This window comes from Chlamydotis macqueenii, chromosome 4, assembly GCF_036417535.1.
Source record: "Chlamydotis macqueenii isolate bChlMac1 chromosome 4, bChlMac1.mat, whole genome shotgun sequence".
NCBI classification, from domain to species: Eukaryota; Metazoa; Chordata; class Aves; order Otidiformes; family Otididae; genus Chlamydotis; species Chlamydotis macqueenii.
The window spans coordinates 59,398,687-59,426,031 of record NC_141559.1 but is presented as its reverse complement, the minus strand read 5'-3'; the positions used below and the strand labels follow the sequence as shown (position 1 = coordinate 59,426,031).

General features: G+C 36.5%; 1 protein-coding gene across 1 annotated transcript in view; it reads left to right on the top strand.

The window, feature by feature from the left end:
• WDR19 (WD repeat domain 19) overlaps positions 1-27,345 on the top strand; it is a 45,776-nt gene that overhangs the window by 16,712 nt on the left and 1,719 nt on the right. Inside the window, exons 14-34 of the mRNA XM_086746234.1 lie at positions 979-1,128; positions 1,668-1,815; positions 2,419-2,623; positions 3,192-3,351; positions 3,977-4,087; positions 4,361-4,470; positions 6,130-6,187; positions 7,121-7,261; positions 7,369-7,451; positions 8,836-8,919; positions 9,983-10,129; positions 10,558-10,682; positions 12,757-12,869; positions 13,761-13,829; positions 14,846-14,923; positions 20,252-20,348; positions 22,354-22,478; positions 23,112-23,193; positions 23,789-23,939; positions 25,297-25,420; positions 27,232-27,308. Coding sequence (XP_086602360.1) covers positions 979-1,128; positions 1,668-1,815; positions 2,419-2,623; positions 3,192-3,351; positions 3,977-4,087; positions 4,361-4,470; positions 6,130-6,187; positions 7,121-7,261; positions 7,369-7,451; positions 8,836-8,919; positions 9,983-10,129; positions 10,558-10,682; positions 12,757-12,869; positions 13,761-13,829; positions 14,846-14,923; positions 20,252-20,348; positions 22,354-22,478; positions 23,112-23,193; positions 23,789-23,939; positions 25,297-25,420; positions 27,232-27,308 — 2,438 coding nt within the window. The remainder of the gene's footprint in view (positions 1-978; positions 1,129-1,667; positions 1,816-2,418; positions 2,624-3,191; positions 3,352-3,976; positions 4,088-4,360; positions 4,471-6,129; positions 6,188-7,120; positions 7,262-7,368; positions 7,452-8,835; positions 8,920-9,982; positions 10,130-10,557; positions 10,683-12,756; positions 12,870-13,760; positions 13,830-14,845; positions 14,924-20,251; positions 20,349-22,353; positions 22,479-23,111; positions 23,194-23,788; positions 23,940-25,296; positions 25,421-27,231; positions 27,309-27,345) is intronic.

The following is a 27,345-nucleotide window of genomic DNA, read 5'->3' as shown; positions in this document are numbered from 1 at the left end:
ATAAAAAACATAGCACTTGCCCTGCAAATTTGTTGATTTAGGTGGTGATGTGATAGATGTGGATGAGAAGGTAATGAGGTAAACAAGTATGATAGCATAAATGGAAGTCTTGACTTACTATTGAAGCCTTTGGATAAAGAGAAATTCTTTTGAGGTGTTTCAACAAAGACAGGAATTAGGAGAGCACTGAAGAAGGATGTGGACATGCTTGTGGATTTTTTGAGAGATTTTCCTGTGAATAAGATGTAGTTTCTTTGCTTTTAGGATTTTCTGGCACTGGGAATACAGGGCGCATTTTCCCTGTAGTATTGTGCTCTTTGTGACACAGACTGATGTACTGACCTAGAGGAAAGAATCAGTGTCTCTGGTGTTATCATTGGTTTAATAACTTGAGTGGTTTTGCAGCTGTTGAGGGCTTTTCCACTTCCTCAGTACCTAAACTGGTATTGATAAATTTGAAGTATTAAATTCACAAATGATCAATTTGATGTGTGCAAATTTTACAATTGATTTAAAAAGCTGCCTCTTTGTGCAACACTGATTGAAATATAGCATTAATCACAAATCAGACTGATTGCTTTTCTCCCCTGAATTAGGTACGTCTGTTCTTAAGAATGTGTGGTTCTTCCTTGGGTGCAAATTTTTCAGCTTTGTTTGAAGGCTAAAGCTTCTCTCAGCAATGTGGCAGGCATTTCCCCTGCACAGTCACTACAGCTTGTCTCCACAAAGCAGAGTGAGAAAGCAGAAAACCTCTCAAACCTCCAACTCCTTTCTCCACCTCCCAAAAAGCCTCAAGTTTTCCTGTCCTACCCAAAATGAGCTGCGAATGAAAAACGAAGCCAAAAAAAACCCAGAAGTATATTTCTTTAACCACTCTTCATGCTCAGTAATCTAAGATGGGAGAAACTACAACCAAGTGAATTATCTACTTACCACTTACTGATGTCATTATTAGCTTTTCCTGTTATTTCTCATTAGACTGGAGTTATTCATTATTTCTACATTGAAGACTGGCAATTTGTGAATGAGTATCGGCATCCTGTCAGTGTGAGAAAAATTTTTCCAGATCCCAGTGGAACCAGACTGGCTTTCATAGATGACAAAAGTGATGGCTTTGTCTATTGTCCAGTAAGTTAGTGTGGGACACCCATACAATTATATTTACAAGCAGGCTGTTCAACTATATAGTGTTTTTAATAGAGAATGAAGAAGCTTTTGGCACTTCAGCATGTGTGCTGGTAGAAGAAATTGCCAAATAGGCTTGAAGATAACTTAATGGTTATTTAAGGAAGTAAAATCTATCATATTAGATCAGGACAAAATTCCTGATCAGTAATTTTCTGAAATGTATATGTTTGTGTATTCAAATACAGATATTTTAGTCCATTAACAAGCACTGCCAGTCTCACTGCCTGTCCTCATACCTTTTTTCTAAGAAAAGTAAATAACATTAATATAATGTGCATTTTCTCAATTTACTTCCCTTCTGAATTAAACTCTTATGTTATTTAGAGTCACTACTTATAAGAAAACTTTTTCTTAATATAATTTTCACATTTCTGCACTACTTACATTCTTTTTTTTTTGTTTTTAATCTTAACTGTGATTAATATGTAGTTTGTCTCCCTAGTCACTTGCTAGTAATTGTACTTTTGCATTATTTGTAGGTAAATGATAGATTATATGAGATTCCAAATTTCTCACCAACTATTAAAGGACTCCTGTGGGAAAACTGGCCAATGGATAAAGGTGTTTTTGTTGCTTTTGATGATGATAAAGTGTACACTTATGTTTTTCATAAGAATGCCATTCAAGGTACTGTAAATACTCTTAAAAACTTATTCACTATTTTAGTTAGTAAAGTAAAACATGTTCAGAGTCTTCATTTGTCTTAAATATTTTCATAACTGCAGATACAAATAAATAGTACTAGAGAAGTTTTGAAGTGCAACTGGTGAATAGAAAAGTAGTTGCTCTGTAGGTTTCTCTGTAAAGGTCCAACAAGACGTTTTGGTCTTAACTCCCTAAGCTGCTCACACTCACAATCTTTCGTCTGAAATTTAGAGGTTGTGCTTCAATTCTATTTTGAAATGTTCACAAGAAAATCTTACAGTGGCAAATCTTGTATTCACTTACACTGTTAACCAAATTTGTAATCATAGCAATTTCTGTGTTCATGACAGGGAAACATTAATAAATTTATCTACAAGCCTTTGGAAAATTACCTTAATAGTTTAGAAGATTTAAGTTATGTATATTTACTGAAAAATATGCAGTGTACAGTAGATGATGACTACCAGAATCAGAGACTTTGAATTAATGCTCTACAAATCTGCGTTATGTCAGCTGTGACTACTTGCTATAGTTTTTACCATGTAGAGGTTTTTAAAATTATGTCTTTTCTTCTTCCTGATCTAGGATCCAAGATTATTTTGGCAGGTGGCACAGAAGTCCCCTTTTCCCATAAACCTTTGTTGTTATATAATGGAGAATTAACTTGTCAGACTCAGAGTGGGAAAACAAACAATATCTATCTAAGCACTCACAGTTTCCTTGGCAATTTGAAAGACTTTGGACATACTGAGCTGACGCAAATGCTTACTCAGGCTTTAATGTTGAAAAGGTACATCTGCGTTTTAATTATATTGTGTAAATTGTTTTCTTCTGTAGTTACAGCTCAATACAGCATATCCTGGTGATTTGAAAATGTCATGCTGAGTATTGATAAATTAGATTGATCCATGAGTGCATGTAGCTGTCTATGCAGACCAAGCGAAATAAGTGACCCAGTGGTGCTTTATTTGTTTTTTCACTGTCAAGTAAAAGCTAAAGTAATTTTTTCAAGATTGATTCATGATTCTTTGACAGCGGCTCTTCCAAAACTGCCTGAAGGTGCTTCTTGCATGCTCCCCTCCCACTGTAATGAAGCAATGCAAAATTAGTATAGCTGAAAGAATGCCAGAGTAGGGAAAGCAGATGGTTTTCTGAAAAAGTGTGGTAGAAACAGGAGAAAGAGAAACGTAAGCTAAGCATTTGTATCTGTCCTTTATTCCTGACATATCTCTCTCTCCATGGCTTAGAAGTAAATGCTTTTTATGTTTTCCCTACCATAGTATTAGGAAAAAAAGTGTGTTGAGAGGGAATTTTATGTACGAGTAATACTAGTTTTAAATGTGTTTTACATTCTGTAGGTTTTCTGAAGCCTGGGAGGTGTGCAGACTTCTGAATGACCAGTCTGGTTGGAATGAGCTGGCCAAAGCTTGCTTACATCATATGGAAGTGGATTTTGCAATACGTGTTTATCGGACGTTGGGTAATGCTGGGATGGTGATGTCACTAGAGCAAGTAAAGGTAAAACGTAAAGTCCTTTTTAAATAGGAAATACAGTTATTTAATTCTTCTTTAAGAATTGCAGAATTCTTATTTTGTAGAGATTTGGGTTTTTTTAAATAGAAGGTGAATTATTTTCAAGGGAGTTAGTAGTTACAGAGGAGAAAGTGTCCAAATCACATAACTCTTGCTTGGTTTTCTCTTGAAGTGGTTGCAGTCTTTACTGGAATGCACAACATTCCTTTCCAAATTTGCTTGAGAGCAGCAGAATATATTAATGTCCTGGGCATTTGGGCGCTCTTTTTTCCTTTGTTAATTTTGAGAAAATGTTTAAGGCCACTATTATTATTATTGAAGAAAAAAAACAAAAAAACAAAAAAACAATTACAATTATACATCTAGAAGTGTGCATTAAATGGTACCTTAAAAATATACATCTCGAAATTGCTGATTTCAGACGGTGTTCGCTGTAGTGGCTTTGAGCTGCAACAACAAAGTGAGGGCTTTTTCTGGTTTGTAGAGTCTGATACACACGATTGTAAAATGTAGGGATATTTTGTTTTACTATGCCTACTAGATTATGTTACTTATAACAATATTTTTTTTTCTTTTGGACTACTTTTGCACCTCTTACGTCTTTTTACAGGGGATAGAAGACCACAACCTTTTAGCAGGACATCTTGCCATGTTTACTAGTGATTTTAATCTGGCTCAGGATTTGTATCTGGCATCCTCCTGTCCTATTGCTGCACTTGAGGTATTCATTTAAGATGTGTAAATTTTTTTTTCTGCTGTTTTCATTTCCATCTTAATGTTGGAATATTTTACCTTCTGATAATTCTGCCCTTTTATGGTTTTCTTCTTGCCATTGTGTGACTGACAGACATTTTTCGGATGAATCTCTCTCACAAATTGTCTGAATCTTTCTAGAATACTAGCTCTATATTTGTATTTAGAATAATAAAAAGTGCGTATTAGAATTCAGAATTTGATACTTACATCAGAAAATGTTACTGTTCTTTGTTAATAGATGCGAAAAGACTTGCAACACTGGGACAGTGCACTTCAGTTGGCTAAACGTTTGGCCCCAGATCAAATCCCTTTCATATCAAAGGAATATGCAATGCAGCTTGAATTCACGTAAGTTCTCCTGTAAAGTAGCAGTGTAAGAGTATTAAATAAATACTTACACTAGCTAGAAGAACATAGACTTGAGATACTTCAGCTGACTGCGTTGCTGAGAGAGGATTCTGTGAGGTCTTCCTACTATAGTGTGAGGAAGAGTGGTTTTGTAAGGAATACTTCATACTAGAGACATAAGTTAGCAAATAATAGTTACTTTTAATTAATTTCCGTGTATCTGTGTTCTTTTCAACTGGTACCACTTTGTTGCAGGCAAGTGCTTGGAAAATAAAGTTCAGACCATCTAACACTTCTTAAATTGGACGAAAGCATTGCCTTTTTTCTGTCTTTCTGTAAATACCCAGTAGCCTTAATTTTCTTAGGTATTTTAGGTAGAGAGGTGTCAAATTTCAAGGCTGCCAGTCCCTGAAAGAGAAAACATATTAACCATTTGCCATGATTTTAAAGTCTACTTTGTAGCTAATTCTTCCCGGATGAAATCTCGTTTGTTTTATGTCTAAACCCAGAGGAAAAACTCTTACCTATTAATAGAGTTTTTAGACAACTCCTTCCCCCTGCAGTGTCCCTGGCACTGAGAGGGGACGCTTGTTGGTCATAGAAAGGAAGGAGTGGAGGCCGTTGAAGGAATGCAACTGTCTGTACATAGAGTTCTGAATGTACTTAAGGAAAAAAAAAATTGCCTTCATTTTTATGTTGCAAAAATTCTAAATAATTTTTAGATTAGTTTCATTTATCTTTCAGAAAAAAAATATGTGGAAGTAGAGTTGAGATTATTGAGGTGTATTGTGCAGACAGATTCTTTGCCTGTCTTTCAAGGGAGGTTTATTGGTCTCAGAATTGAGAGATGGACTCTTTCACTAATAGCTTGATAAAGTGCACAGGAAATGCCATGACATAGTGTTAACTGTCCATCTTCTGCATACATCACATCATTGTATGGAGTCGTGTTGTGGTTTAACCTTAGCTGGCAACTAAGCATCACATAGCTGCTCACTCACTCCTCCTGTGCTTCCCCCATGGTCGAATTGGAGAGAGAATCAGAAGAGTGAAAGAAAACTCATGGATTGAGATAAAGACAGTTTGATAGGTAAAGCAAAAGCCACATACACAAGCAAAGCAAAAAAAAAAAGGAATTCATTCACTGCTTCCCATCAGCAGGCCATCAGCCATCTCCAAGAAAGCAGGGGTCCATCACATGTAATGGTTACTGGGGAAGACAAATGGCGTCACTCTGAACATCCATCCGTTCCTCCTTCTTCCCCCAGCTTTATATACTGAGCATGACATCAGACGGTCTGGAATATCCCTTTGGTCAGTTGGGGTCAGCTGTCCCTGCTGTGTCCCCTCCCAACTTCTTGTGCACCCCCAGCCTCCTCACTGGTGGGGTGGTGTGAGAGGCAGAAAAGGCCTTGACACCGTGTAAGCACTGCTCAGCAATAACGAAAACATCCCTGTGTTATCAACAGTTTTTAGTACAAATCCAAAACATAGCCTCATACCAGCTACTATGAAGAAAATTAACTCTATCCCAGCCAAAACCAGCACAAGTTGTTATGTCTGAAGCAAGACAGATACGTGCATAATCTCTGTGATAGGAAGGTAACCATCTCTTCCTATTAAAAATATTCTTCCATATAACTTCCAGTTTTCTTTTAGGGGTGATTATGTTAATGCTCTGGCACATTATGAGAAGGGAATCACTGGAAACAATAAGGTAATTCCTTTTTAGTAACGATAGCATTTGTACTGTCATACTACACATTAAGTTGTATGTTTCAGACTCACTTGAATTTGGATTTTTTTTTATTCAACTCTAAACCTCTATGACTGTTGCTTTTGGGATAGTAGTCTTTGCACTTCTCTTATTTTTAGTATACAGAATGATTATTTTATTAGGTATAAAGCAGTATTGCCATTGTACTGACATGGCATAACTAGACTTAGGTTTTTATAGTTTAAGCAGTTTCATAATAAACATGCAAATGTCAGAAAATGTTTCTAGGATTTTAATTGTTATAACAAAAGTACTAATTATTATTTCTGTTCTTCTTTACTGAATTATTATCTATATAAAGACAGGCAAGGATTGTGTTAGAAAATAAACATAATATTCAGTAGATCCTCCCTTATTCTGGCATTATTTCCTCTAATATTTGCAAAATGTCTATTATGAAGAGCTTAAATTATAATAGGGGAACATAACAGGGGAAATAGCAATGTTTTCTGAATTCAAGCCATTTGGCTTTATGAAACATCAGTGGCTCTACCACCTTAAAAAAAAAAAAAAAAAAAGGAAATATCATGCTTGTAGTTTCTCTTTTTCTCTGCTGTTGGTTTTGGAGGAAAGAAGAGAACAGAACTGAGCTGTCTTTAAAACAGATTCTTCTTGTGTATGCTTGGTCTGGACAGATCTTGTAATTAAAATGTAAAAATTAAAGATAAATATGGAGAAGATAACAAAGCTGAATTCTTCTAAATAAGAGACAGTTGCAGCTAGGCATGAATTTTGAGACAAAAAAATTATTTAACTAAGTCCATGTAATGTTTTGTTTATTTGTTTCAGTAGTTGCTTACTGTAGCTTTTGTGACGTGATATTTCTGATGTATAATGTATAGTTACTGCTTTTCATTTGATTGCCTGTACCAGGAACATGATGAAGCTTGTCTTGCTGGAGTGGCTCAGATGTCCATTCGAATGGGAGATATCCATCGAGGGGTAAACCAGGCCATTAAACATCCCAGTAGGTTACTAAAAAGAGACTGTGGAGCTATTCTGGAGAGCATGAAGGTATTCAAAAGAGTTAGTAAAGCTAGGGCTCAATATGTGAATTTATTAAGCTGTTTATTTATAATCTTAAATTAGAAATTATATTTTAATGCTCTCTAATATTGTAGCAATTTTCAGAAGCTGCTCAGCTCTATGAAAAGGGACAATATTTTGACAAGGCAGCATCTGTATACATCAGGAGTAAAAACTGGTAAGTACAGAGGTAACTACAGAGTAGTGTTATATTTTGGAGGACTTTCTGTGATGCTCTTTGGAAAGGAATGATTCTCTGAATATCACAAATGTCTCATTATGTTTCATTGATTTTATTGTTCCCTCCCTCAAGCTTAAACAAGAACAGTGTTCTCTCATAAGCTTATGTTGTTTTAACATAAGCTGCACTGAATTTAGTCATTTTATTTGTGTAGTTACTGTTTAGTTCATTAAATTTCTTCAGTTATAAAATATGTAGCTGAGACTGAATATTCAGACAGTTGGAAGTGCTTCTAAGTTGCTGGTTGAAGTGGAGTCTGTATAATGATGGCATTATTTTCAATACATTGTTAATTTTTTTTTTAAGTGAATTTGATTATTCTCAAGTATCCAGTGGAAAAGTACAATTTACTGAGACTTAAGGGCTTAATTGTTACCTAATTACACTTTATGGACTTTTAATATTAAGAACTGATTGAAGCAGAGATCAGAAAGACCCCTCCTCCTTTTTAGACCATATGAATGGTCTAAAAATTAGATTGGAATATTATGTTAATTTACTGAGAAAAATTTTATTCCCTCATGGAAGTGTCAGTGGCATCAGAACAGACCAAGAGAACACTTAGTTAAGTAGGGTAGCTTGCATGTAATGATAGCCTTGATTTGGAAAGTGGGAGGTACAAGCTTTGTTTACACTAGCACAAGGAGGTTCAGTCTGGGGAGTGCTCTGTCCTTTAGGCAGAAAGGTGAGATTTAAGGTCAGCCTCTCTTCAGCCTCTCCTATCCTTTGTCTTGAAAGGTCCACTGCTTAGGTTGCTGGCCTTTGTGTCATAATCACTGTGTGCAATTCCTGAAGCTAGATTTATGGAAGGACTGTTGTACTTCTGTGTTCCTCCACACTCTGCTGTTATGGATGTTGTCGCTTGGAGAATCTAGTTCTAATTGCCTAGAGTCCTCTGTACAACCTGTGGCACAGAATCACGGGCGTAATCGCAACTGTACCTGTACTGGTGGCCTTTTGTACTCTTTTGCACATTCTTTCAGGTTACAGTATTAATACTGTACTACTTTTGTAGATTAATTAGACAATGCCAGAGGTAAATATTGTTGGTCTGGCATTTCTTAGGCTCGTACCCTCAAAAAAGAGAAGGTACTGTACTTCTTTAAGCCTGTATGTTCATGAAGCAGTCTATAATTTCCAGTTTCTACATCTATAAAGTGCAGCTTTTTGGAAATATTAAAGTGCCTTCAAAGCTTATACATTATGTTCAATTACTTCTTTTTTAGCCTCCTTTTCGGTGTTGATATAAATATGCATGGTTTACTGGAGAAAATTTGAAACCAGATATATTTATTAAATAACTACTATCTTGTATTTCTAGGGCAAAGGTTGGTGAACTTCTTCCTCATGTTTCATCTCCAAAGATTCACCTACAATATGCAAAAGCCAAAGAAGCCGATGGCAGGTGAATTGAATGCTTATCTTTTTTTACAAAACATGTTATTTTTGTGGTGGTGGTGGTTATTATGTAAAATAAAAGACAAACTTTAATTTTGGCATAAAATAGCCTTGTGAAAATGGATTCTGAAATATGCAACCTTAAGGTCTTGTGTAAAGATTTTAAACATAATCTAAGCACCTTTCACTAGTATCAAAGATGTGTTTCTAATTGATTTTTTTCTTGTGCAAGCATTAATATCTTTTTAATGAAAATCACTAAAAGTTTTCAAGTACTGCACCCCATGCAATATTCCACTTAGCAGAGTATTGAAGTTCAATTTGTTTCTAACAACTCTTTAGCTGTGATTTTCAAAGGTCATTCAAAGGGGGAGTAATCATGAAAGAAAATTTTTCATTCTAGAACCAAATTACTGTTACATCTTAATGGCTACATTTGCAAAATACTGATTAATGTAAAATTATTGGCTGAAATAAAAGCCAAAAATAGGTTATATTTAATCACAGAATGCAGTTTCTACTAGTCCTTACCTGTAAGTAAATGTGCTTCAGAATAATGGCACTTTATAATATGAAAGAGCAGCAAAGCTGAATGTTTGCATTGATCAGACTAGAAAATACAATTTGTGTCAATTGCATGGTATGAGAATAAGGAATTTCTTTATCTTATTCACAGAACAGAAAAGGAGTCTCATTTTTTAAATTGTACAACTAGTTATCATCTGTTTGGTTTTTATTGTTCTCTCACTCCCAAGTGATTTCATATGGAACTGATGGAACAGATAATGTGTGCTGATGGAACAGGTGAACCACTTTTAAGATATACCAAAAGGGGTGCTGGCAGAGTAGTTCAAAAATACTGTTATCTCTGCCTTTCATTTTCCCAAGAGAAAAAGAAATAGAGACCAAAAAACTGCATTAAATGCAGAACAAGGCTGTTACATGCAAACGGAAAGGAAGGTGTCACAAAGTAACCTCTCAGAAATAAGATACTATGTGTTTCATTCACACTGTATTATAAAGAGGTATTAAAAAGTTAGAACAACTGATGCAGAACCATTATTTTGCAGGTACAAGGAAGCTGTGATAGCTTATGAGCATGCAAAACAATGGGACAGTGTAATCAGACTGTATTTGGATCACCTTAATAACCCTGAAAAAGCTGTTAATATTGTGAGAGAAACACAGTCTCTTGATGGAGCAAAGATGGTGGCCAGGTAACAATCATATTACGCAGGTTTAAAAAAAAGGGTGAAAGAGGCCAATTATTGGAAGTTGGTGAGGCTTGCTAAGGTATCAGACTTTAGTTATTGGTACTTGACCAGTGACTATATATTTCAGTTTATTGATTTGAGTTCCCTAAAATTTGGACAGCTAAGCAGGTACTACTTTTTTCCCTTTTTTTTTTACTTTCTCATTAAAATTATATTAACCTGAAGTAATGAGTTTAGACAATAATAAAAGTTACCATGATGTCTTATTTGTATTAAGTTAATTTTAGTAACCTGTTTAAAATAATTGAGATATAAAATAAATTAGAAATGTATCATATTTGTATGCCACAAAATAGACTATATTCCTGAAACATGTGCTGTATTCATTATGCTAATTAGTACTAAGGTATTAATTTGTTCATTCTGATTAGATTCTTTCTGCAGCTTGGTGACTATGGTTCTGCCATCCAGTTCCTGGTCATGTCCAAGTGCAACAATGAAGCTTTCACATTAGCTCAACAACACCACAAGATGGAGATTTATGCTGATATAATCAGTGAGTATTCCAGGTTACTTGTTTGCTTTCAATAGATTTTGCTGTTCTTTTAATTGGTTTAGACCAATTTGAAATTAGAAGACAAGACATGTGAAGTTTTGTTTCCCAGGCTTTTCCATTTCTAGTCACCATGGACAGATTGGCAGCCTGAGTCTAACTGAGGCATACAATCTAGGCTTCGCTTTCAACTGAGATATCTCCCTTGGTCTTCAGTCTAAGTTGTTTTCAGATCTTGCCTGTACTAGAGCTTTTTCTGTTTATCCATAGAGATAAAACATTTGTCCAGACTATTTTCTTGTGTGCGTTGAGGAATCCCTTTCTTTGACCTTCATGTATGTACTATTGCTTTTCCAAAACTAAGAATTTTGCTGGTACAATTCTTTATTTTTATCCTCTCTTTTCCTTTTTTTCACAGTTCCAACTCTTTTCTTACATGTGTATATCACTTGTTTTCCCTTTTTTTTCTCTTTAAGGCCCTTCATGGTCTCCTGTTGTCTCAACAAGAGGCAAAAAGGAGGCCTTACAAAGAAGCTGACTTTTACCACACACCATCAAGTCAGTCAGTGACTAGCTTGTCAATTTGCAATAAATTCTATATTTTTCACCTGTGTCATGTTTTCACCTGTTTCTGTGTGGAAACAGTTCCACACAGGTATGTACCAAATTATCTCATATTTTCAATTAATCTCTTCCTTCAGAAATATATTCTTGTTATGAAAGTTATAAATACTTAACAATGGTTAACTTGATGATATACTGTTGCAACTGCTTGTCAAGGTGGCCACTATTTTTCTACTGTTCCTTATACTTTCTTCTTTCTCTCCTCTCCAAAACAGGATGTGTCAAATTGTAATCTAAGTGGGTAGAAAAAGAGTTTAAAACTAACTTTGGAGTAGTGGTTGTCTTTGTTTTAGATGTGTACAGTAAAATGGAATCTTGGTTAGAAGACCAAGTAGTGTTGGGTGTTGGTTGATGCTCAGCTGAACATGAGCCGACAGTGTGCCCAGGTGGCCAAGAGGGCCAACGGCATCCTGGCCTGCATTAGAAATAGTGTGGCCAGCAGGAGCAGGGAGGTAATCATCCCCCTGTATTCGGCGCTGGTGAGGCCGCACCTCGAGTACTGTGTTCAGTTTTGGGCCCCTCACTACAAGAAAGACATTGAAGCCCTGGAATGTGTCCAGAGAAGGGCAACAAAGCTGGTGAGGGGTCTGGAGCACAAGTCTTATGAGGAGCGGCTGAGAGAGTTGGGATTGTTTAGTCTGCAGAAGAGGAGGCTCAGGGGAGATCTCATTGCACTCTATAGCTTCCTGAAGGCAGGTTGTGATGAGCAGGGGTTTGGCCTCTTCTCCCAGGCAACAAGCAGGACCCAAGGAAATGGCCACAAGTTGTACCAGAGGAGGTTTAGATTGGACGCAAGGAAAAACTTTTTCTCCCAAAGAGTGGTCAGGCACTGGAATGGCCTGCCCAGGGAGGTGGTGGAGTCGCCGTCCCTGGCAGTGTTCAAGAGGCGGCTTGATGAGGAGCTACAAGATATGGTTTAGTAGGTGTGGCAGCAATGGTAGTGGGAAGACGGTTGGACTAGATGGTCTTATAGGTCCTATCCAACCATGTGATTCTATGATTCTATGATTCTAGTATTCCCTGCTACCACATGCGTACATTGCTCCTGGTAGTCTTGCTCTGTGCAATACAGATGTACTTGCATATTCTTAAACTGTGAAAATAATTCCGGTGGTAGTCTCATAATCACCTCCGCTAATTATTGCCAAGATATAATGGAAAAATTAACTAGTAGATCATAGTTATGCCATTTTATTATGTCTATTAAAAAAACCCCAGATATCCCGTTATAGTGTAAAACCTATGGCAACTATTATTTCACTGTATTAGGAGCTCCTAGTGTCTGACATTTAGTCTGATTAAATAGGAAAAAATGTATAAGACATAATTTGAGTCTGTCTGACTTTGGTTTTCTTTGAATGTCAGTAGAAAAAAAAAGAACAGGAATTTGTTCCTTTGGTAAGGCCTTTGTCTTACTTAATACTCAGCTATCATTGCTATCTATCTGTTGCAGGTTCTGAAAGTACTACCAATGAAGATTATCAGAGCATCGCACTGTATTTTGAAGGAGAAAAGAAACATTTTCAGGCGGGAAAATTTTTCTTACTGTGTGGCCAATATGGACGGGTCAGTACTTAAAGGATATAATGGTGATAGTTAAAGGTTCACAGAAACATTCAAAATACAGTACTTCAAAATCAGAGAAGTTCATAGTAGACTTTAGCTGCCTTAACTGATAACATACTGATATTTGAAAAAAGTGTAAAGAACGTAAGTGAACTGTTTATATTTACAATTATCGACATTGTATTCTATGAATTGTACACTGCCATGCACTTAACTTTTTCGTAGCAGTAGAGACTCCAGGTGGATCAATGATACACTATTCTCAATGAATCTTTAAATGTCATTATCATAGAAATAGAATTTATTTATATTTAATTAGCTTGACCAATAAAGCCTTGGTCACTGACTAATTTATTACTTTAATACTGTAGCATGCCCTAACTTAAAACTGTTCGTTTTTAAAAACGAACTACCTTAAGGAAGTATGCCAATTGACACACTTCCTTTTGATCAGTTACAGATCAGTGGACTGATGCTTACTAAATGTTTGACTTTTGCATACTGAACAAAGACCAAAAAAATATTACTGATTTTTGCAAATTACAGACACTGTAGCTGACCCACACCTTCAACTGAGGCATAGGAGGGGTCCAATGGTCCAATTAATTAATCATTAATTTCTCCTCACCATATTGCTGTAAGCATCTTTCACAGTTAGATGAAGGTATACCCCAGAATTTAGTAAAGACTCAACTCTTCTTCCTTGCATGAGTATCCACAAGAGCAGCTGCTACCTCTGTAGTGTATGTGATTGTCCGTATGGCTGCAAAATACAGACAGGTGTTCAGTGTGCCACTTCTCTGTCCAGATGCAGAGAGACATAACTTGATAAAAATTAGGAAAATGAACATTTCACATCTCAGTTTTAACTTTTCTTCTGTATCATTTTAGGCATTAAAGCACTTTATGAAAAGTCCAAGCACAGAAGATAACTTGGCTATAGAAATGGCAATTGAAACAGTAAGTAAGCAACTTTTGATAAAACAAAAAATTCTTTGTCTTTTCAAGAATTTTACTTTCAGAATTGTGACAATTTCCTAGCATCAGTGAGTGTGTTTGGACAGATTGCAAATAGAAGGAAAAGTGTATCAGTAAAGGTAATATCTAAACATTTAAAAAGTAGAATAAGTTAATACTGACACCAGAGGAAAAAGGGTTTTCAGTCTTCAAAGGAGGGTTTATGAATCCATTCAGATTTTTATAGTTGCATGTCAGAGACATTTGAGTTTGGAATTTTCTTTTTTAGCAATATCTGTATATGATTTTTCAGTTTTCTTGATTTTTACAGTCTACCGTTTACAGAAGAACCCACAGCATAGAAAAACTTGTTAGGTATCACTGGAGTTTTTTCCAAGTCTGTAATAGTAGACCTGACTCTGCCTAGAGCCAGCGCAGCCACTCTCAAGGCCTTCCATGTCACAGAGCTGTTGGCAGGGCTTGTAAGACTGAGGTTGCCTCTGGATCCAGATGTTTCAGCCCAAATAAATACACCAAAGGCTATGAAACCACCCAAAGACTATTGGTGCAGTTGTACCATATGAGTCCTTGCGGAATCTCAGAATCTCAGCCATATTTTTAAGACTGTCTCTTCAGCTGGCCAGATAGTGCTGGCTCTGTTCTAGTGACTAGCATTGAATATTCCTCTGAGACACAAATTGTGCTGGGTTGATAGACAGCAGACTTCAGTTCTCATGGTGCCTAGATCCAGATGACTCCCAACACTAAAGCAGAGGAACCATTCATGCTGGTAGAGACCTGTTTAGTTACAATCCCCTGGTGTAACACATTAGAAAATAAATGTGAACTACTGCATGTCAAAGCTGATGAGCCAAGTAATCTTCTGGTTTAAACACACAGAACGAAAAAGAAACCCATGTTTTAAATCTAGTTTCAGTGTTTTTATGGAAAGCCACCTTCTGAATAGCTATTTTTCCTTTCTCTTTCATATCATGTTTTCTTCTGTCTTTATTTAACAGGTGGGACGGGCAAAAGATGAAGCCCTAACAAATCAACTAATAGACTATCTTATGGGAGAGAGTGACGGCATGCCCAAGGTATTGTATTTTTGTCACTGCTATTGTGTCGCATTGCTGTGCTACAAGAGCTTTTGAGCTTATTTTGTCCTAAAATTTTTGATAGACACATATTGTGTTTTAGCTTGGTTTCATTAAGGAGCAAGACTTACATGATCACTCTCTGAGTCATTTCACCCAGTAACTTGAGTTTCAGAAAGATAAGAAAGGAAGTAACTATTGTAGATATAATTATCTTTCTCCAAGCTTTATGAAAGCAGGTAGTTGGGCAGAGGAGATTCAAATTAATGCTCCTACTGAGGAAAAGAGACAAAACTTAGCTGTTTGTTCATGCCAGTTAGCCAGCTGGCTGTTGCCTTTCCCAGATGGACAGTTGGCACGTGTTTCAAGACCAGCTACAGCACTGATCTCTTCCTGCAGTGCGGGGCGTTGGTCTAGCTGTTGCAGCAGAAGTTCAGTAAGGTAGTAAACAGGAGATGAAGAGCAAAAACCCTAAGCAGATCAGGCTACATTAGTTCCTGTATTCACACGTCAACTTAAGACATAAAAAGTTATGGATAGATTTTCAAAGTTACTCAGCTCCTTGTTGGTTTCTTAAGTAATTATAGACTGTGTTCTCAGAAAGAGCTTGGCCCAAAACGACTCTGTTTTAAAATGTGAAATGAAGGGAAAAATTTGGCACTGAGATCACTTGAAAATGTAACTGCTTCATGTAGATGCCCATATGACAGTTAAACCTTATTTTTTAAAAAAAATCTTTCTTTTTGCTTTCTTATTATGTAGAAGTATTTAGTTTAAAGTTTGAATTGATTTTTCATAGAGTCAGTTTCACCTGTGCATATAGGCTGTAGTTCTGTACGGAAAACACAGAATTTCTGTTCTGTGTTGGAGAATACAATTACATATTTAATTTATGATAGAAAATAAAAAACCAGGAAGCACACTTGAAGATTTTTGGTGACAGACCTTCCTAACGTGGAAGTTTTGATTAGCAATAGGAGAATAAAATACTCTGGACACTGATTTTTACATTGTTACTCGTCATTGTCATAGAAAATCTACTTTGAATTCTTAGAACCTTATATATTTTTATTTTATACTATTTTGGAGGTGCTTTGTGAGATAAGAGGTGCTCTCTGCTGTGAGGCTTTTTTAATGTCATGTGATAAATTAATAAAATTTTGAAAGGGCCATTGCCCTTTCTTCTGGGTTTCCTGCTCCTTTGTTAAAAGCAAACCATTCACTGGGTGTAATAAAAGGCTTTTGGCAGACTAGTAGACTATTTCATCTTTTTGTCTTTCATATATATATGCATTTGGGAGTTGGAAGATACTTGCTATCAAATTTTTGTGTATTAGTTGCCAATGCTATAGGTTTAGTAATAAAGGAAGAGAATAATTCGCAATGGAAGCAGAACACAGATTAGATCTGCGCTATACATACAATACAAGAAGTGGATTTTTACCATATTCCAGTTGTGTGATTTTTTTTTTTTCCAGGGCAGATTAAAAATGTCCACTGTAAATATGTTTGACATCAGAACAGCAACATTAGAGGTTAAGATGACAAGCAGCTCTTTTGCAGAGTGACTGCTGATGGGCTATCTGGTTTCTCTGAGTTCAAGCTACAAAAAAACAGACTTCACAGACCATTTTTGGTTTTGATGTCCACAGAGCTTATGACACATCCAATCATATTTGGTCTTCAGTTCATGAAACTAAGTGGCTGTGCCACTTCAAGTTTTACTGCCTATTACAGCAGAGCTCGAATGTGTGCTAAGTGGCGCTGCACCCATGTTTTTCTACTGTGAAAGGTCTCATACAAACTCACAGTAAATACAGTCAGGTGCAAAATGATATGTATGGAAGAATAAGTTCTGCCTTACTGAGGGGAGTGAAGTTTGGTAACAATGAAGATTGCATGGTCTTGGTGCAGTAAATTTATTTCAGCCCTAATATTACAGCTGTGGTTTATGATTCTGTTAGGAGATAAGAAATTCTGACTAGAGATTAAGGGTTTGATATTTTAGACTTCTAGAGACACTAGACAGTTGATGGCCAAGCCAACCTTGCTTTTATAAAACTAAAAAAAAAAAAAAAACCAACCCAACAAAACCCTCTATCTTTATTATTTACCTGTAATTTGAAATGTGATCATCAATAAAATTATAAGAGAAGCAAAACACAGTGAAATAAACAAAATTCAACTGCAGGAGACCAGAAGAGAATTAAGCTGTTGGAGATATTTGATGAAAAAATCTGTGCAGCAACAGTGTAAGCAGAAGTAATTTCATATTTATGCTGAATGTTTGGTGGACAGAAACTGTAGCACCCAGTCTCTTTTCTAAGAGCAGCAGCCTGGCCAGCTGGTGGAAAGAAGTGCATAGGACTGGGTAAGGGAAGTGGGCTACAGTATGATCTCCATGGTGAAGAAGTTCTAAAGATTTCAGAAAACACTTAGGAATTTTATGAATGCTGTAATTGCCATATTTAACATTGTTTTGAACTTCAATGTAGAGCTTTCTTTTCCTTGTTTAAAAGCTCTCTCTTGTTCTTCTGAATGCTTTAATCCAATCTGCCATAGTCTCTCTCAGTGAGTAACAAAATTTTACTTTATCAAATCATACGTATTTGTTTTAAAAATCTACTTAAAAACAATTCATCTCTTTCTCCTTATTATGCTATGGAGACAGTGTTTTTGAAATTATCAAGCAAATGGAGTTGTTCTTAGATAATAGCAGCTTTTATGTAGTGGTATTTTTGTAAAGCTGAAAGTAAGAGTGAACTTAAAGTAGCCACGCAGCAGAAACTTGCTAATCCTGTCAGCGCTGTGGTTCAAACCAGGTCAGTGCTCACAGCAGCCAGATTGCTTTAAATCTTTTGCAGCCAACAGTTATGTAGGATTTTAATGAAGCACCATATTATCAAAATTATTATGCTTACCAAAATTTTGCTACACTATTGTCTGACTAAATATGAACTATTTCTTAAATGTAGTGTTATGACAACTATTGTATTCGTTAACTTTAACACGTAAGGATTCTTAATTTGCTCTGTGTGTTCTTTTGTATTTTTTCAGGGAGCATTAACTAGCAAGGTTCTGCTGTTTTCTGTGTGCGTATTTCTAAGTATTTGTTTTTAAAAGGAAAACTATATTAAAATTATGCCTATCTAATACTAAGATCAGTTAGATTGCAATAATAATTTTTTCCAAAGGCCTTAGGAATTTTGTTGTCAATTGAAAATTCCTTCCTGCATTTTTTGCTTTTAAAATGGCTAACTTTAAAGATAAGAATATGAAAGTAAAACATTAGACTAATTTTTCCTAAATGCCTTCTACTTTTATATTTTTTCTACATAAGGTTGCCATGTAGGTCATTGAAATATATTATTTAAGTAAAATATCATTAGGGACATAACAAATACCATAAGAGACCACTGGTTCGTGCTGGGGCAGGGTCCTTCTCCTGCTGCGGCAGACGAAAAGGGAGGAGCAGCCTGGACGGGGAAGAAGTGCAGCCTTCTGCTGTCATCAGTGGAACAGCCATCTGAGGTCATTAGGATGTGTCAGAAATTGGGAAGAATTACATCGTAACCTACCATTCATAATAATTTTTGGTTTGCCCAACTCAGGGAATAGCAATTTTCTTTTTTAAGGTGTTTTACAGTGGATAAATAATATCCACTAATGTAAGTAGCTGTGGGTACTTTATTACCCAGATAGCTATTTTGTTACTGTTAAATTCTGGTTCTTACGCTGTTCGGCCCTTTGATCATGTGTAACTTAAAATTCTGTTCCATCGTTGGTTTGAAATTGATTACTTTTGGTCACTTAATGTGTTTCCTTATATTGCAAGTTTTTTCTGTCTTGCCTTTTTTCTTTCTCTATGCCAGTCTTTCTCTCTTGCTTTTATTTCTGTGATTTTTTCATTGTTTTTTTTCCCTTGCCTCTCAAGTAGGGAGTTAGTCTTTGCAGTCATCTTCTATATAAGGAAATGTCTTTATATCCTTCATATTTCTGTTCCTTTGAATTTCTACTTCTTTTGCTATATGTTTGAGACTTGCATACAAAACCTGCACAGTATTCCAGAGAACAGCACAACACTGATTAATACAATGCTTTTAAAATAATTTTTTATACCATTTTAACTTAGAACACACATTGTAAGTGCTTGTTTTTACTACAATATTGCAGAATTTGTTGGTTTGGTTTCTTTTGTTAAGCTGTCTGTAAAGCTACCAGTGTCTTTTTTTTTTCCTGACTTGCATATTTAAGTTGGATCCATACCATTTTTACAATATTTCAGCTTAATTTAATCTTAATTTACTAGTTAAAAGATTATAATGTACAGACTTTACTTTTTATTGATCCTATTTTAGAAATCACTGTTCAAGATATAAAATAGTGGCCCTAGCCCAGGGTTTTTTTTCACGTAATAGTTCCTTTTCATCATAAGCAAGGTCATGTTATTGTGTATTTTAGCTGTATTTTTAGGAATGACCTTTTCTGAGGATTTTATCAAAACCCTTATGAAAGACCAATTCTCTTTTCTCTTATTGATTTCTTTTTTTTATACTAGTCTGATAGAAATTTGAGTACACTTTACAAAAATAGAACTCATTTGTTTTCTTCAATACTACCATCTTGTTTTTTAAAAGTTTTGGTTTTAAATTATTTCATTAATTTCCCTGCTGTTGGATTGCCAGTTCTTGGGTGAACCCTTTGCTACATTTGGCATTCTTGAATCATGTAATATATCAACAGTGCATAGTATAGCAAATTATAAATTTTATGCATTTTATTAGCTGATTGTCCCCTTAATTTTCAATTTTTTAGCTGTCTTGGATGTCTGCCATCTGGCCCCAGAACAATACTCTCTTTAGTGGCCAGATTGTGTCATCCTTATCCACACTAAGCAATGTTTGCATCTAGACCCATAACACAATTTAAATATTTCTAGCAAGATTTTGATTTCTAAAAGGAGTCCTTTGGTTATTTTCTATCACCATAAACGCCTCCACGTCTGAAGCTGTTGGGTTTCCACCTGTACAACACTCTGTGTGCCTAACGGTCTGCAGCTTTCTGCGTCCGTATCGACAGGACTCGACAACTAACTGCCAAACTCAGTCAGGGTCCTCAACGGGGGTGTTTGTTTGGTTGTACCAGCGGCCAAAACTTGCAGGGGAAGGTAGCATAGCTAAAGCAGGTTGATACAAAGAGCTCTTCAAGAAACAAGCCAGCGTGGCCACTTTCTTTGAAGAATGTGGTGGTGGGATGGGCAAGTAAAGAAAGGGAATACAGCAGTATGTATTCGGTTAGTAGTAATTGGGTTTGTGTGATTTAATTAAGGATGCCAAGTACCTGTTCCGCTTATACATGGCACTGAAGCAATACAGAGAAGCTGCCAGAACTGCTATAATAATTGCCAGGGAGGAGCAGTGTTCAGGTAAGTCTGTTTTCTGTGATATGACATCTCTGACACGACATCCTTGCAGTACTTGGGGTACTGTTATTTATATAGGATTATACTTAGAAAGAACATGTATCAGTGCTTTTAATTATATTCAAGTTTAATTTTTGAATCTGAAGTAGCCTTTGTGAAAAGGTTGGGACTCACACCTGTCTATTAAGTATTGGAAAAAAGAAAGTTGTGGAAAATACCTGCATTTCTTATTACATTCAAGTAAACATAGTGATTAAGATTGCCTGCAACTTTACTTTTCTGTATATCACAAATCTTAGAATTGCAGTTTCTACATGCAGTTTCTGACTTGGATACTGATCCTTTAGTCTTTGCACATGGTTTTTACAGTAGGAGATGTGCACAGGAGATTATTTCTGTTGAAGGATTAGACACCTGTTTATTTAAGCCTTGTTTTCATGTGTAATAGATAGCTGAAGTTAGAAATAGAAAAAAGTAATAAAAAGGGACAGGGCTAGAAGGAAAATATCTATTGCCTCTATTATTTGGGCTCCTCTGTAGCCGTGGCAACAGCCCTACTGTGATACTGCTTGCTTTTCATTTCAAGTAAACTAAGAAAAATATCTACAAAGGAAAAATAGCAGCCTCAGGAAACCAGGCAAATGAACATTTATGGACTGCTCCTCAGCATTGCGCTAAGTAGTGGAAAATCTCTCGAACCCTTGGCCAGCACGATGTCCCAGTTCATCAGAGCAGTGAATAATGCATTTGTGCTAATTATGTCAGCAGGAAATGTAAAGGCTCGAGGCTTTAATTATTTACTAGCTTCTCTGAATCTGAAAACTTACATCTAAAATGCAGTATGCCACACTGAATTCCATACTCCCTGATAGTATAGATGTATTCTGCAGCAGTGGCACAATATCTTTCTCATTAAAAGCACCAATCTTGCAGTAACTGTTTCCTCTGCAGGAGGGAAAGTTTTAGATTGTCCCCCTCTTCCTGCAGGAGATTTCAGTGAGTTTGATTCTGGAGATTACACCAATATAGTTTGTTCTTTCCTTAAAAATGCATTTTAAAAATAATATTTCAGTCACTATTGTTTGGTATTTTCCTTTGGGTATGTCATTTTATATGCAATTTTCCTTTAAGGTGTTTTTATATAATCACAAAATTTTAAGACTGGTCATATTAGACTGACAGTAACACAGCATGAAAAATTAATGTTTTCTGGCAACTAATTCTGGAGTGCTGTTTAGCTGCCTCACACAAATTCCACAGGTTGGTTCAATTGTAGTGTATCACAAGACATAACAAATTGCTCTCTGGGGTTAAAAAATGTTTGCTGATAGAGAGGAAAAAAGTTTGCTAAAATAACTGACTCTGAAATGCCTTTTAAATGCCTCCAAATGCAAAGAGTAGAACTCCCTTATACTCTAATAATTAAAAAAAACCCTCACAACCTAAAACAAAAGCAAGAGCAAACAACTATCTAAGGGTAGACTAATTATAGTAAACATAGCTATCTTGATAACTTAATGAAATCCTGTAGTTTCTGGACAATCCTTGATAGTGACCTCAAAGCAATATAATCTAGTAAATTAACATTCAAACTTTAATTATCTCTCTGACAGATTTTGAGTTGGTTTGGTTCCAGAGGCACGGAGTTGCCAAAGCAAATGATAAAGTAAAATTATGTTAAATTAACATTTAAACAACAGCTTTTGAATGTCTGACATTGAAGAACATTTTAAAAGTTTCATTATATGAAATTGTCATCCACATAGGTATTTTGCTACTGTTTGGATACCTTCTCCAAGTGTCTTTTTTTTTTTCTTATTTAATTGCCTGTCTGTTATTGTTTAGGATACTGCGACAAGCAACTGCTTGTGACTTTCCAAAGAAATTGTCATGCAAATGTTTTGCTCTAAGAATCAACATAACTTCCTGTTCAGCTTCCGTATTTGTCCTTAGTAAAGAAATTTTAATGAAAAATGAAAATTACTATTCATTGTTGTTCATTTTTAAGGAAACTACCGAAATGCACACGATGTTCTTTTCAGTATGTACTCAGAGTTAAAGACCCAGAAGATTAAAATTCCTTCTGAGATGGCTACAAACCTTATGATTCTACACAGCTATATTTTAGTGAAGGTAATGAACTGAGAAGCTGAATTTGTGCACAAGTTGCACAAATTGTATGTTGTATATGGATGCTCTGTGTACGTAAATTACATTGTCATATAGGTTGTATCACAGAATCCAAGTGCATGCTAAAAGCAACGTTCAGGAAGACAATCCATGATTGTTTCTGCCTCTTTGATGAGCATATTCTTTTTATAAATGCTGAATAATTCAAAAACTACATGGTACTAGTACAACTAGTACAATTATACTTACTTAATTTAGTTTAATTATTATTTATTATTATTATCCATAAGCAGATTGCTTTTCTGTAAATGAAATTAAGCAAGAGGAATCAAATTATTTCTAGTAGTTAGCCCATGGCCCATCAGGAGATCCATTCAGCCTGCAGCCAACTTCTGGCCTCTTTTCTCTACCAATAGTGAGGCAAGAGCAGGCAAATGGTGGGCTGAAGGCCAGAATGTTCTGGGAAAGAGCCACTATAAAGTTTCTGGTCTTTTCTCAAGTGCACGATACACCTCTGCTCAGTTCCGTGAGGGCGGTGGGCATGCAGCTCCCAGAAGGGTGAACACCAGAAGCAGGCTGCAGGAGTTGAGTTACACTCTAAAGGCTGCAATTAATTTGCCGTTTGTTGTATTCCAGACTCACGTGAAACGTGGTGATCACTTGAAGGGAGCACGCATGCTTATACGTGTAGCCAACAACATCAGCAAGTTCCCATCACGTAAGTGCTGACAGCATAGAAGAGCACGCTGTGCTCTCCAGGACAATTCATTAACCGTTGCATTCCAAGGTCCGTTCTCCTCCTACGATCCTGCAGGTCACACAACAAAGTGTAAATACACAGTGTGCGCTGCCGTCCTCCCAGCTAGCTTTGATATATGGCCTCCAAGATGGGTTCCTCACCAGCAGTTTAATCTGTCCTCAGCCACTGTAACCACAGTCCAGGGCTGCCTGAAGCACACACAGTCTCGGGATTGTGTGTCATGAACTGATTGGTTCTGTTACTTCATCACTAAATTTTAATCAACGTTCTTTTGAAAATACTTTTGGGGTAAATGGAAAATGTAGACTTTAAACAGCGCAGATCACATCTGGGAGAAATCAAAACATTCCTGCTGCCATGCTGAGCTTCAGAAATGCAAGGCAGTGAAACCATGATTTTCTTGCATATGGCTACAGGAATTCCATAAATTGTGCGACTGTGTACCGTGAGGAAGAAGAAAAATACTGTCACTTTTCATCAGTACCATTTTATCCATATTAGCCCAAAGACTTTCAATATGAATATTTGCCATCACTGTTTCATTCTGTTACAGACATTGTGCCAATTTTGACTTCAACTGTAATCGAGTGTCACAGAGCAGGATTGAAGAACTCAGCCTTCCGTTTTGCTGCGATGTTGATGAGACCTGAGTATCGTAACAAAATAGATCTTAAATACAAAAAGAAAATTGAAGCAATGGTCAGGTGAGCACTGTTAATCTGTACTTTCAAATGTACACAATCTTAAGGCTTTATTTGTAATGTTATTTTTACTCTTATGGCTACAGGTTTTAGCCTGTTTTCTTATTATTTCACTTTCTCTCTCAAATTTGGAAGGCTAAGAACCATTTCCTCCCTCCTCTGAAAATTAAAGGCTCTTCTGTTCCCTTGGATGTGATAAATCTTAAATGCAATGTGCATGTAAAATGCTTCCTCACATTTTCCATCTTGGCCATACAGCCATAAGTGCAGCCATGCGCTTCAGTTGGTCTCTAGTTAGGAATGTATGTGTAACCTGGTAGCTACTACAGCATCAGCAGCGTGCTCTTCTGTCATTTAGACTACTGACTAAAGGGCAAAGATGATAGATTTAAAAAAAAATATAGAAGGGCAAATAAAATAGATGAATTCTCAACATTTTTCTTCTTTATCTAAAGTTCTGTTTTGACAGCTTCTAGCCAATCTTTTCTGCCAGAGGAGGAAGCATAGGTGAGTGGATAAGAGCAGGGCAAGCATATATAATGATGTATGTTGTTCTTATTTATTTCACTGGCCTCTAACCATTTTGAGGCTCAGGGTCTTGCTGAGCCCATGGGGGTGTTTTAGGTATTTATTACATAAGTCTCTAAGCTCTCCATGAACTTATCCATCTCTCTGCTTGAAGCCATGGAAGTCTTTAGCAAGAGGTGAATCCTGTAATAAGAGGTTCCTTTGCTCAATTACTTATTGTCAAGAGGGGTCCCTAAGGTGATGCCTTGTCACTCTCTCTGAGAATTAGCCTTTTCTCTGTCACTCACTCACAATTTTAGAGGTGGTTTTTTTTGTGTGTGTGGTTTTTTTTTTCATTTCCCCATCAGTCAGATCTTTCTGCCAGACACTTGGACGAAGACAGACCTGTGAAAGGCAGAGTTAGCAGCTCTGTAGCCCTACCACAATGCCAGTTTTATTTCTTGTTATGTCAGGTCTTTGTGGTCACGCCTGCCACAGAAAAACACTGAAACAGAGAAACTATAGCTTTATAGTCCATACATATAGACCACAAGTTTTGAAAGCTTTCAAAGTAAAGCATTATGAGCTGTTACAGCTTTGAAAAGGTCGTATGGTTTCAAATTAGATGGGGGGGGGGAAGTCCTATTTCTGAGTTTACATAAAGTTGTGATGAAGCTTAGGCAATAGTTAAAATTAAATTCCTACTAGAATATAAAATAGGAAGTGGAAGGTAGGCAAATAACTCAAAGGAGAAACACTTGTGAAATACCAAAGACATTGTAAACCATCTCTGTTCAAGGTCAAAGCGCTTGAGGTTTGTTTTCTTTTTTTTCCCCATCTTTGTATCTTACAGACGCCCGGACACAACAGAGGCAGAAGAGCCGACAACAGCCTGTCCGTGTTGTGCGTTCCAGCTCCCAGAGTGCGAGCTCTTGTGTCCTGGCTGCAAAAACAATCTCCCCTACTGTATTGCAACGGTGAGTGCCTGTGCTGTTTTCTGCAGTGTGAGAATGAACACAAAGCTTTTATTTCCTTCTAAAAAATAAGTTAATCTGAACATCTTTGGTTTGCTAGTACATTCATGCTAAATGTTTTTTGGGGGCTGGTTTTTTGGTTTGTTTGTTTCTGTTGTTTGGTTGTTTTGTTTTTTTTTTTTTCCCCAAAGCTGTTACAAAATCAGTAAAGACCATTCTTGTTGTCTTTAACTATCATAGCGTGTCCTTAGTTGCCACCTACAAGTTTCAGGCACTGATGTGTGACAGTAAAATCACAACATGGTTCTGGAGGACTTCAGCTTCCAGAGAAGGCAGCTGGTGCACCAGGACTCCCTGAGCACGCAGCACACGTGCATCCGGTGCAGTTGGTTCATTTGGTCGAACACGCAGACAGGATTGTGCTGCTGCTGCCCTCCCAGCTCAGCCCTTTGCCCAGCTGCTCCAGTGCTCAGAGCAGCACAGCAGAGATGGAAGCCTCCCCTTTCTTCTTCTATGCACAGGAGCTTGTGGAAGGCACAGCTCTGCTCTCATCAACTTCCAAGGTTAAGTAATGGTTCAGGCACTGACCTCAGTGTTTTATATTACTGATCCTTACAGAAATGAGAAGTTCTAGCATTTTTGTTTCAGGATAGTGTAGAGTGTACAGAAAAGGTATGGATGGGGGACATTTCCCAGTGGAACAGCCATGCATCCCACCGGTACCACTATCAGTACAAAATCCGTATGCTGAGGTTAGTTATACAATAGCTAACATGATATTTTTACTAGGTTCAAGTGATTTGTCACACTGGAATTACAGAAAAATCAAAATTTACTTGAGCAGGAGTCAAATGGTGGAGTTTGTTAACATTCTTTATTAAAACTAAAGAATTAAGTCTTTAAAAAATACTAATAGCAATTACCATCTATTTTTTTACTCTATTGTTTTAGCAAAATAAGATGACTGGTATATTTTAAGTGTTATCTTAATTAAAAAAAAAAAAAAAACCCAAGGCTTTAAAATACAGCTTTATAGGCCAAAGATAATGTACATATTCATGTATATTCCACATTATTTATTTAGGTTCTGTGTTGGTTATAGTTCATGTACATCACAAGTATTTGTAACATCATCAGGAATGCGGCATCTGCCAATATCTTACGAGTCAGTGTCAGAACAGCCTACTGTTGCACATCATATTAGAACACAAATCTCAGTACAGTTGAAGGTGCTGTTGCATTTTATAGTGAAAAGGTACATAAAAATTCTTTGTATTAAAAGCAAATTACTAAACCCTACCAAAACAGGAAATAGTTTGTTTAAAGAGGCAAGTACTGGGCAGTTACTATGCTCACAAACTTGACAGGGGTGAATGTGACCTCCTGGATGCAGGTCAAGGGGCTTTTAGGGCATTCTTTTTGAATGTCATATGCATACCAAAAAAAAATCCCAGTAGATTTACATACAGCTCAAGACATAGAGCAACAGCTGACATTCTAGAACTGCCAAACTAAAAGACTTGTTAAAATTGTAATTCAATACAGTCTTAGATTTCTTTTTAAAAAAGAGGAATGTAAATTACAAAGAAAACACTGCATCTCACTGAGAGCTCCTTTTCTAGTTACAGAATTTACACAGTAATCAAACTACAGTAACAATATTATGGTTGTGTTGTTTGTTTCTTTGTTTTTTTTAATTTCTCAAGATCTTTAGAACTCTGTTTCTGAGACTTTTTCACAGGAACAGCTACACCTAGTTCCCAAAGTACTAAGCCAGCACCTGCCATTTAACTACTTGTGGTTTTTTCGTGCAGGGTCGGCACATGGTACGAGATGACTGGACAGTCTGCCCACACTGTGACTTCCCTGCCCTCTATTCAGAATTCAAGAAGTAAGTTGGGATTTGTTTTCTGTTGCAGAATTACAAT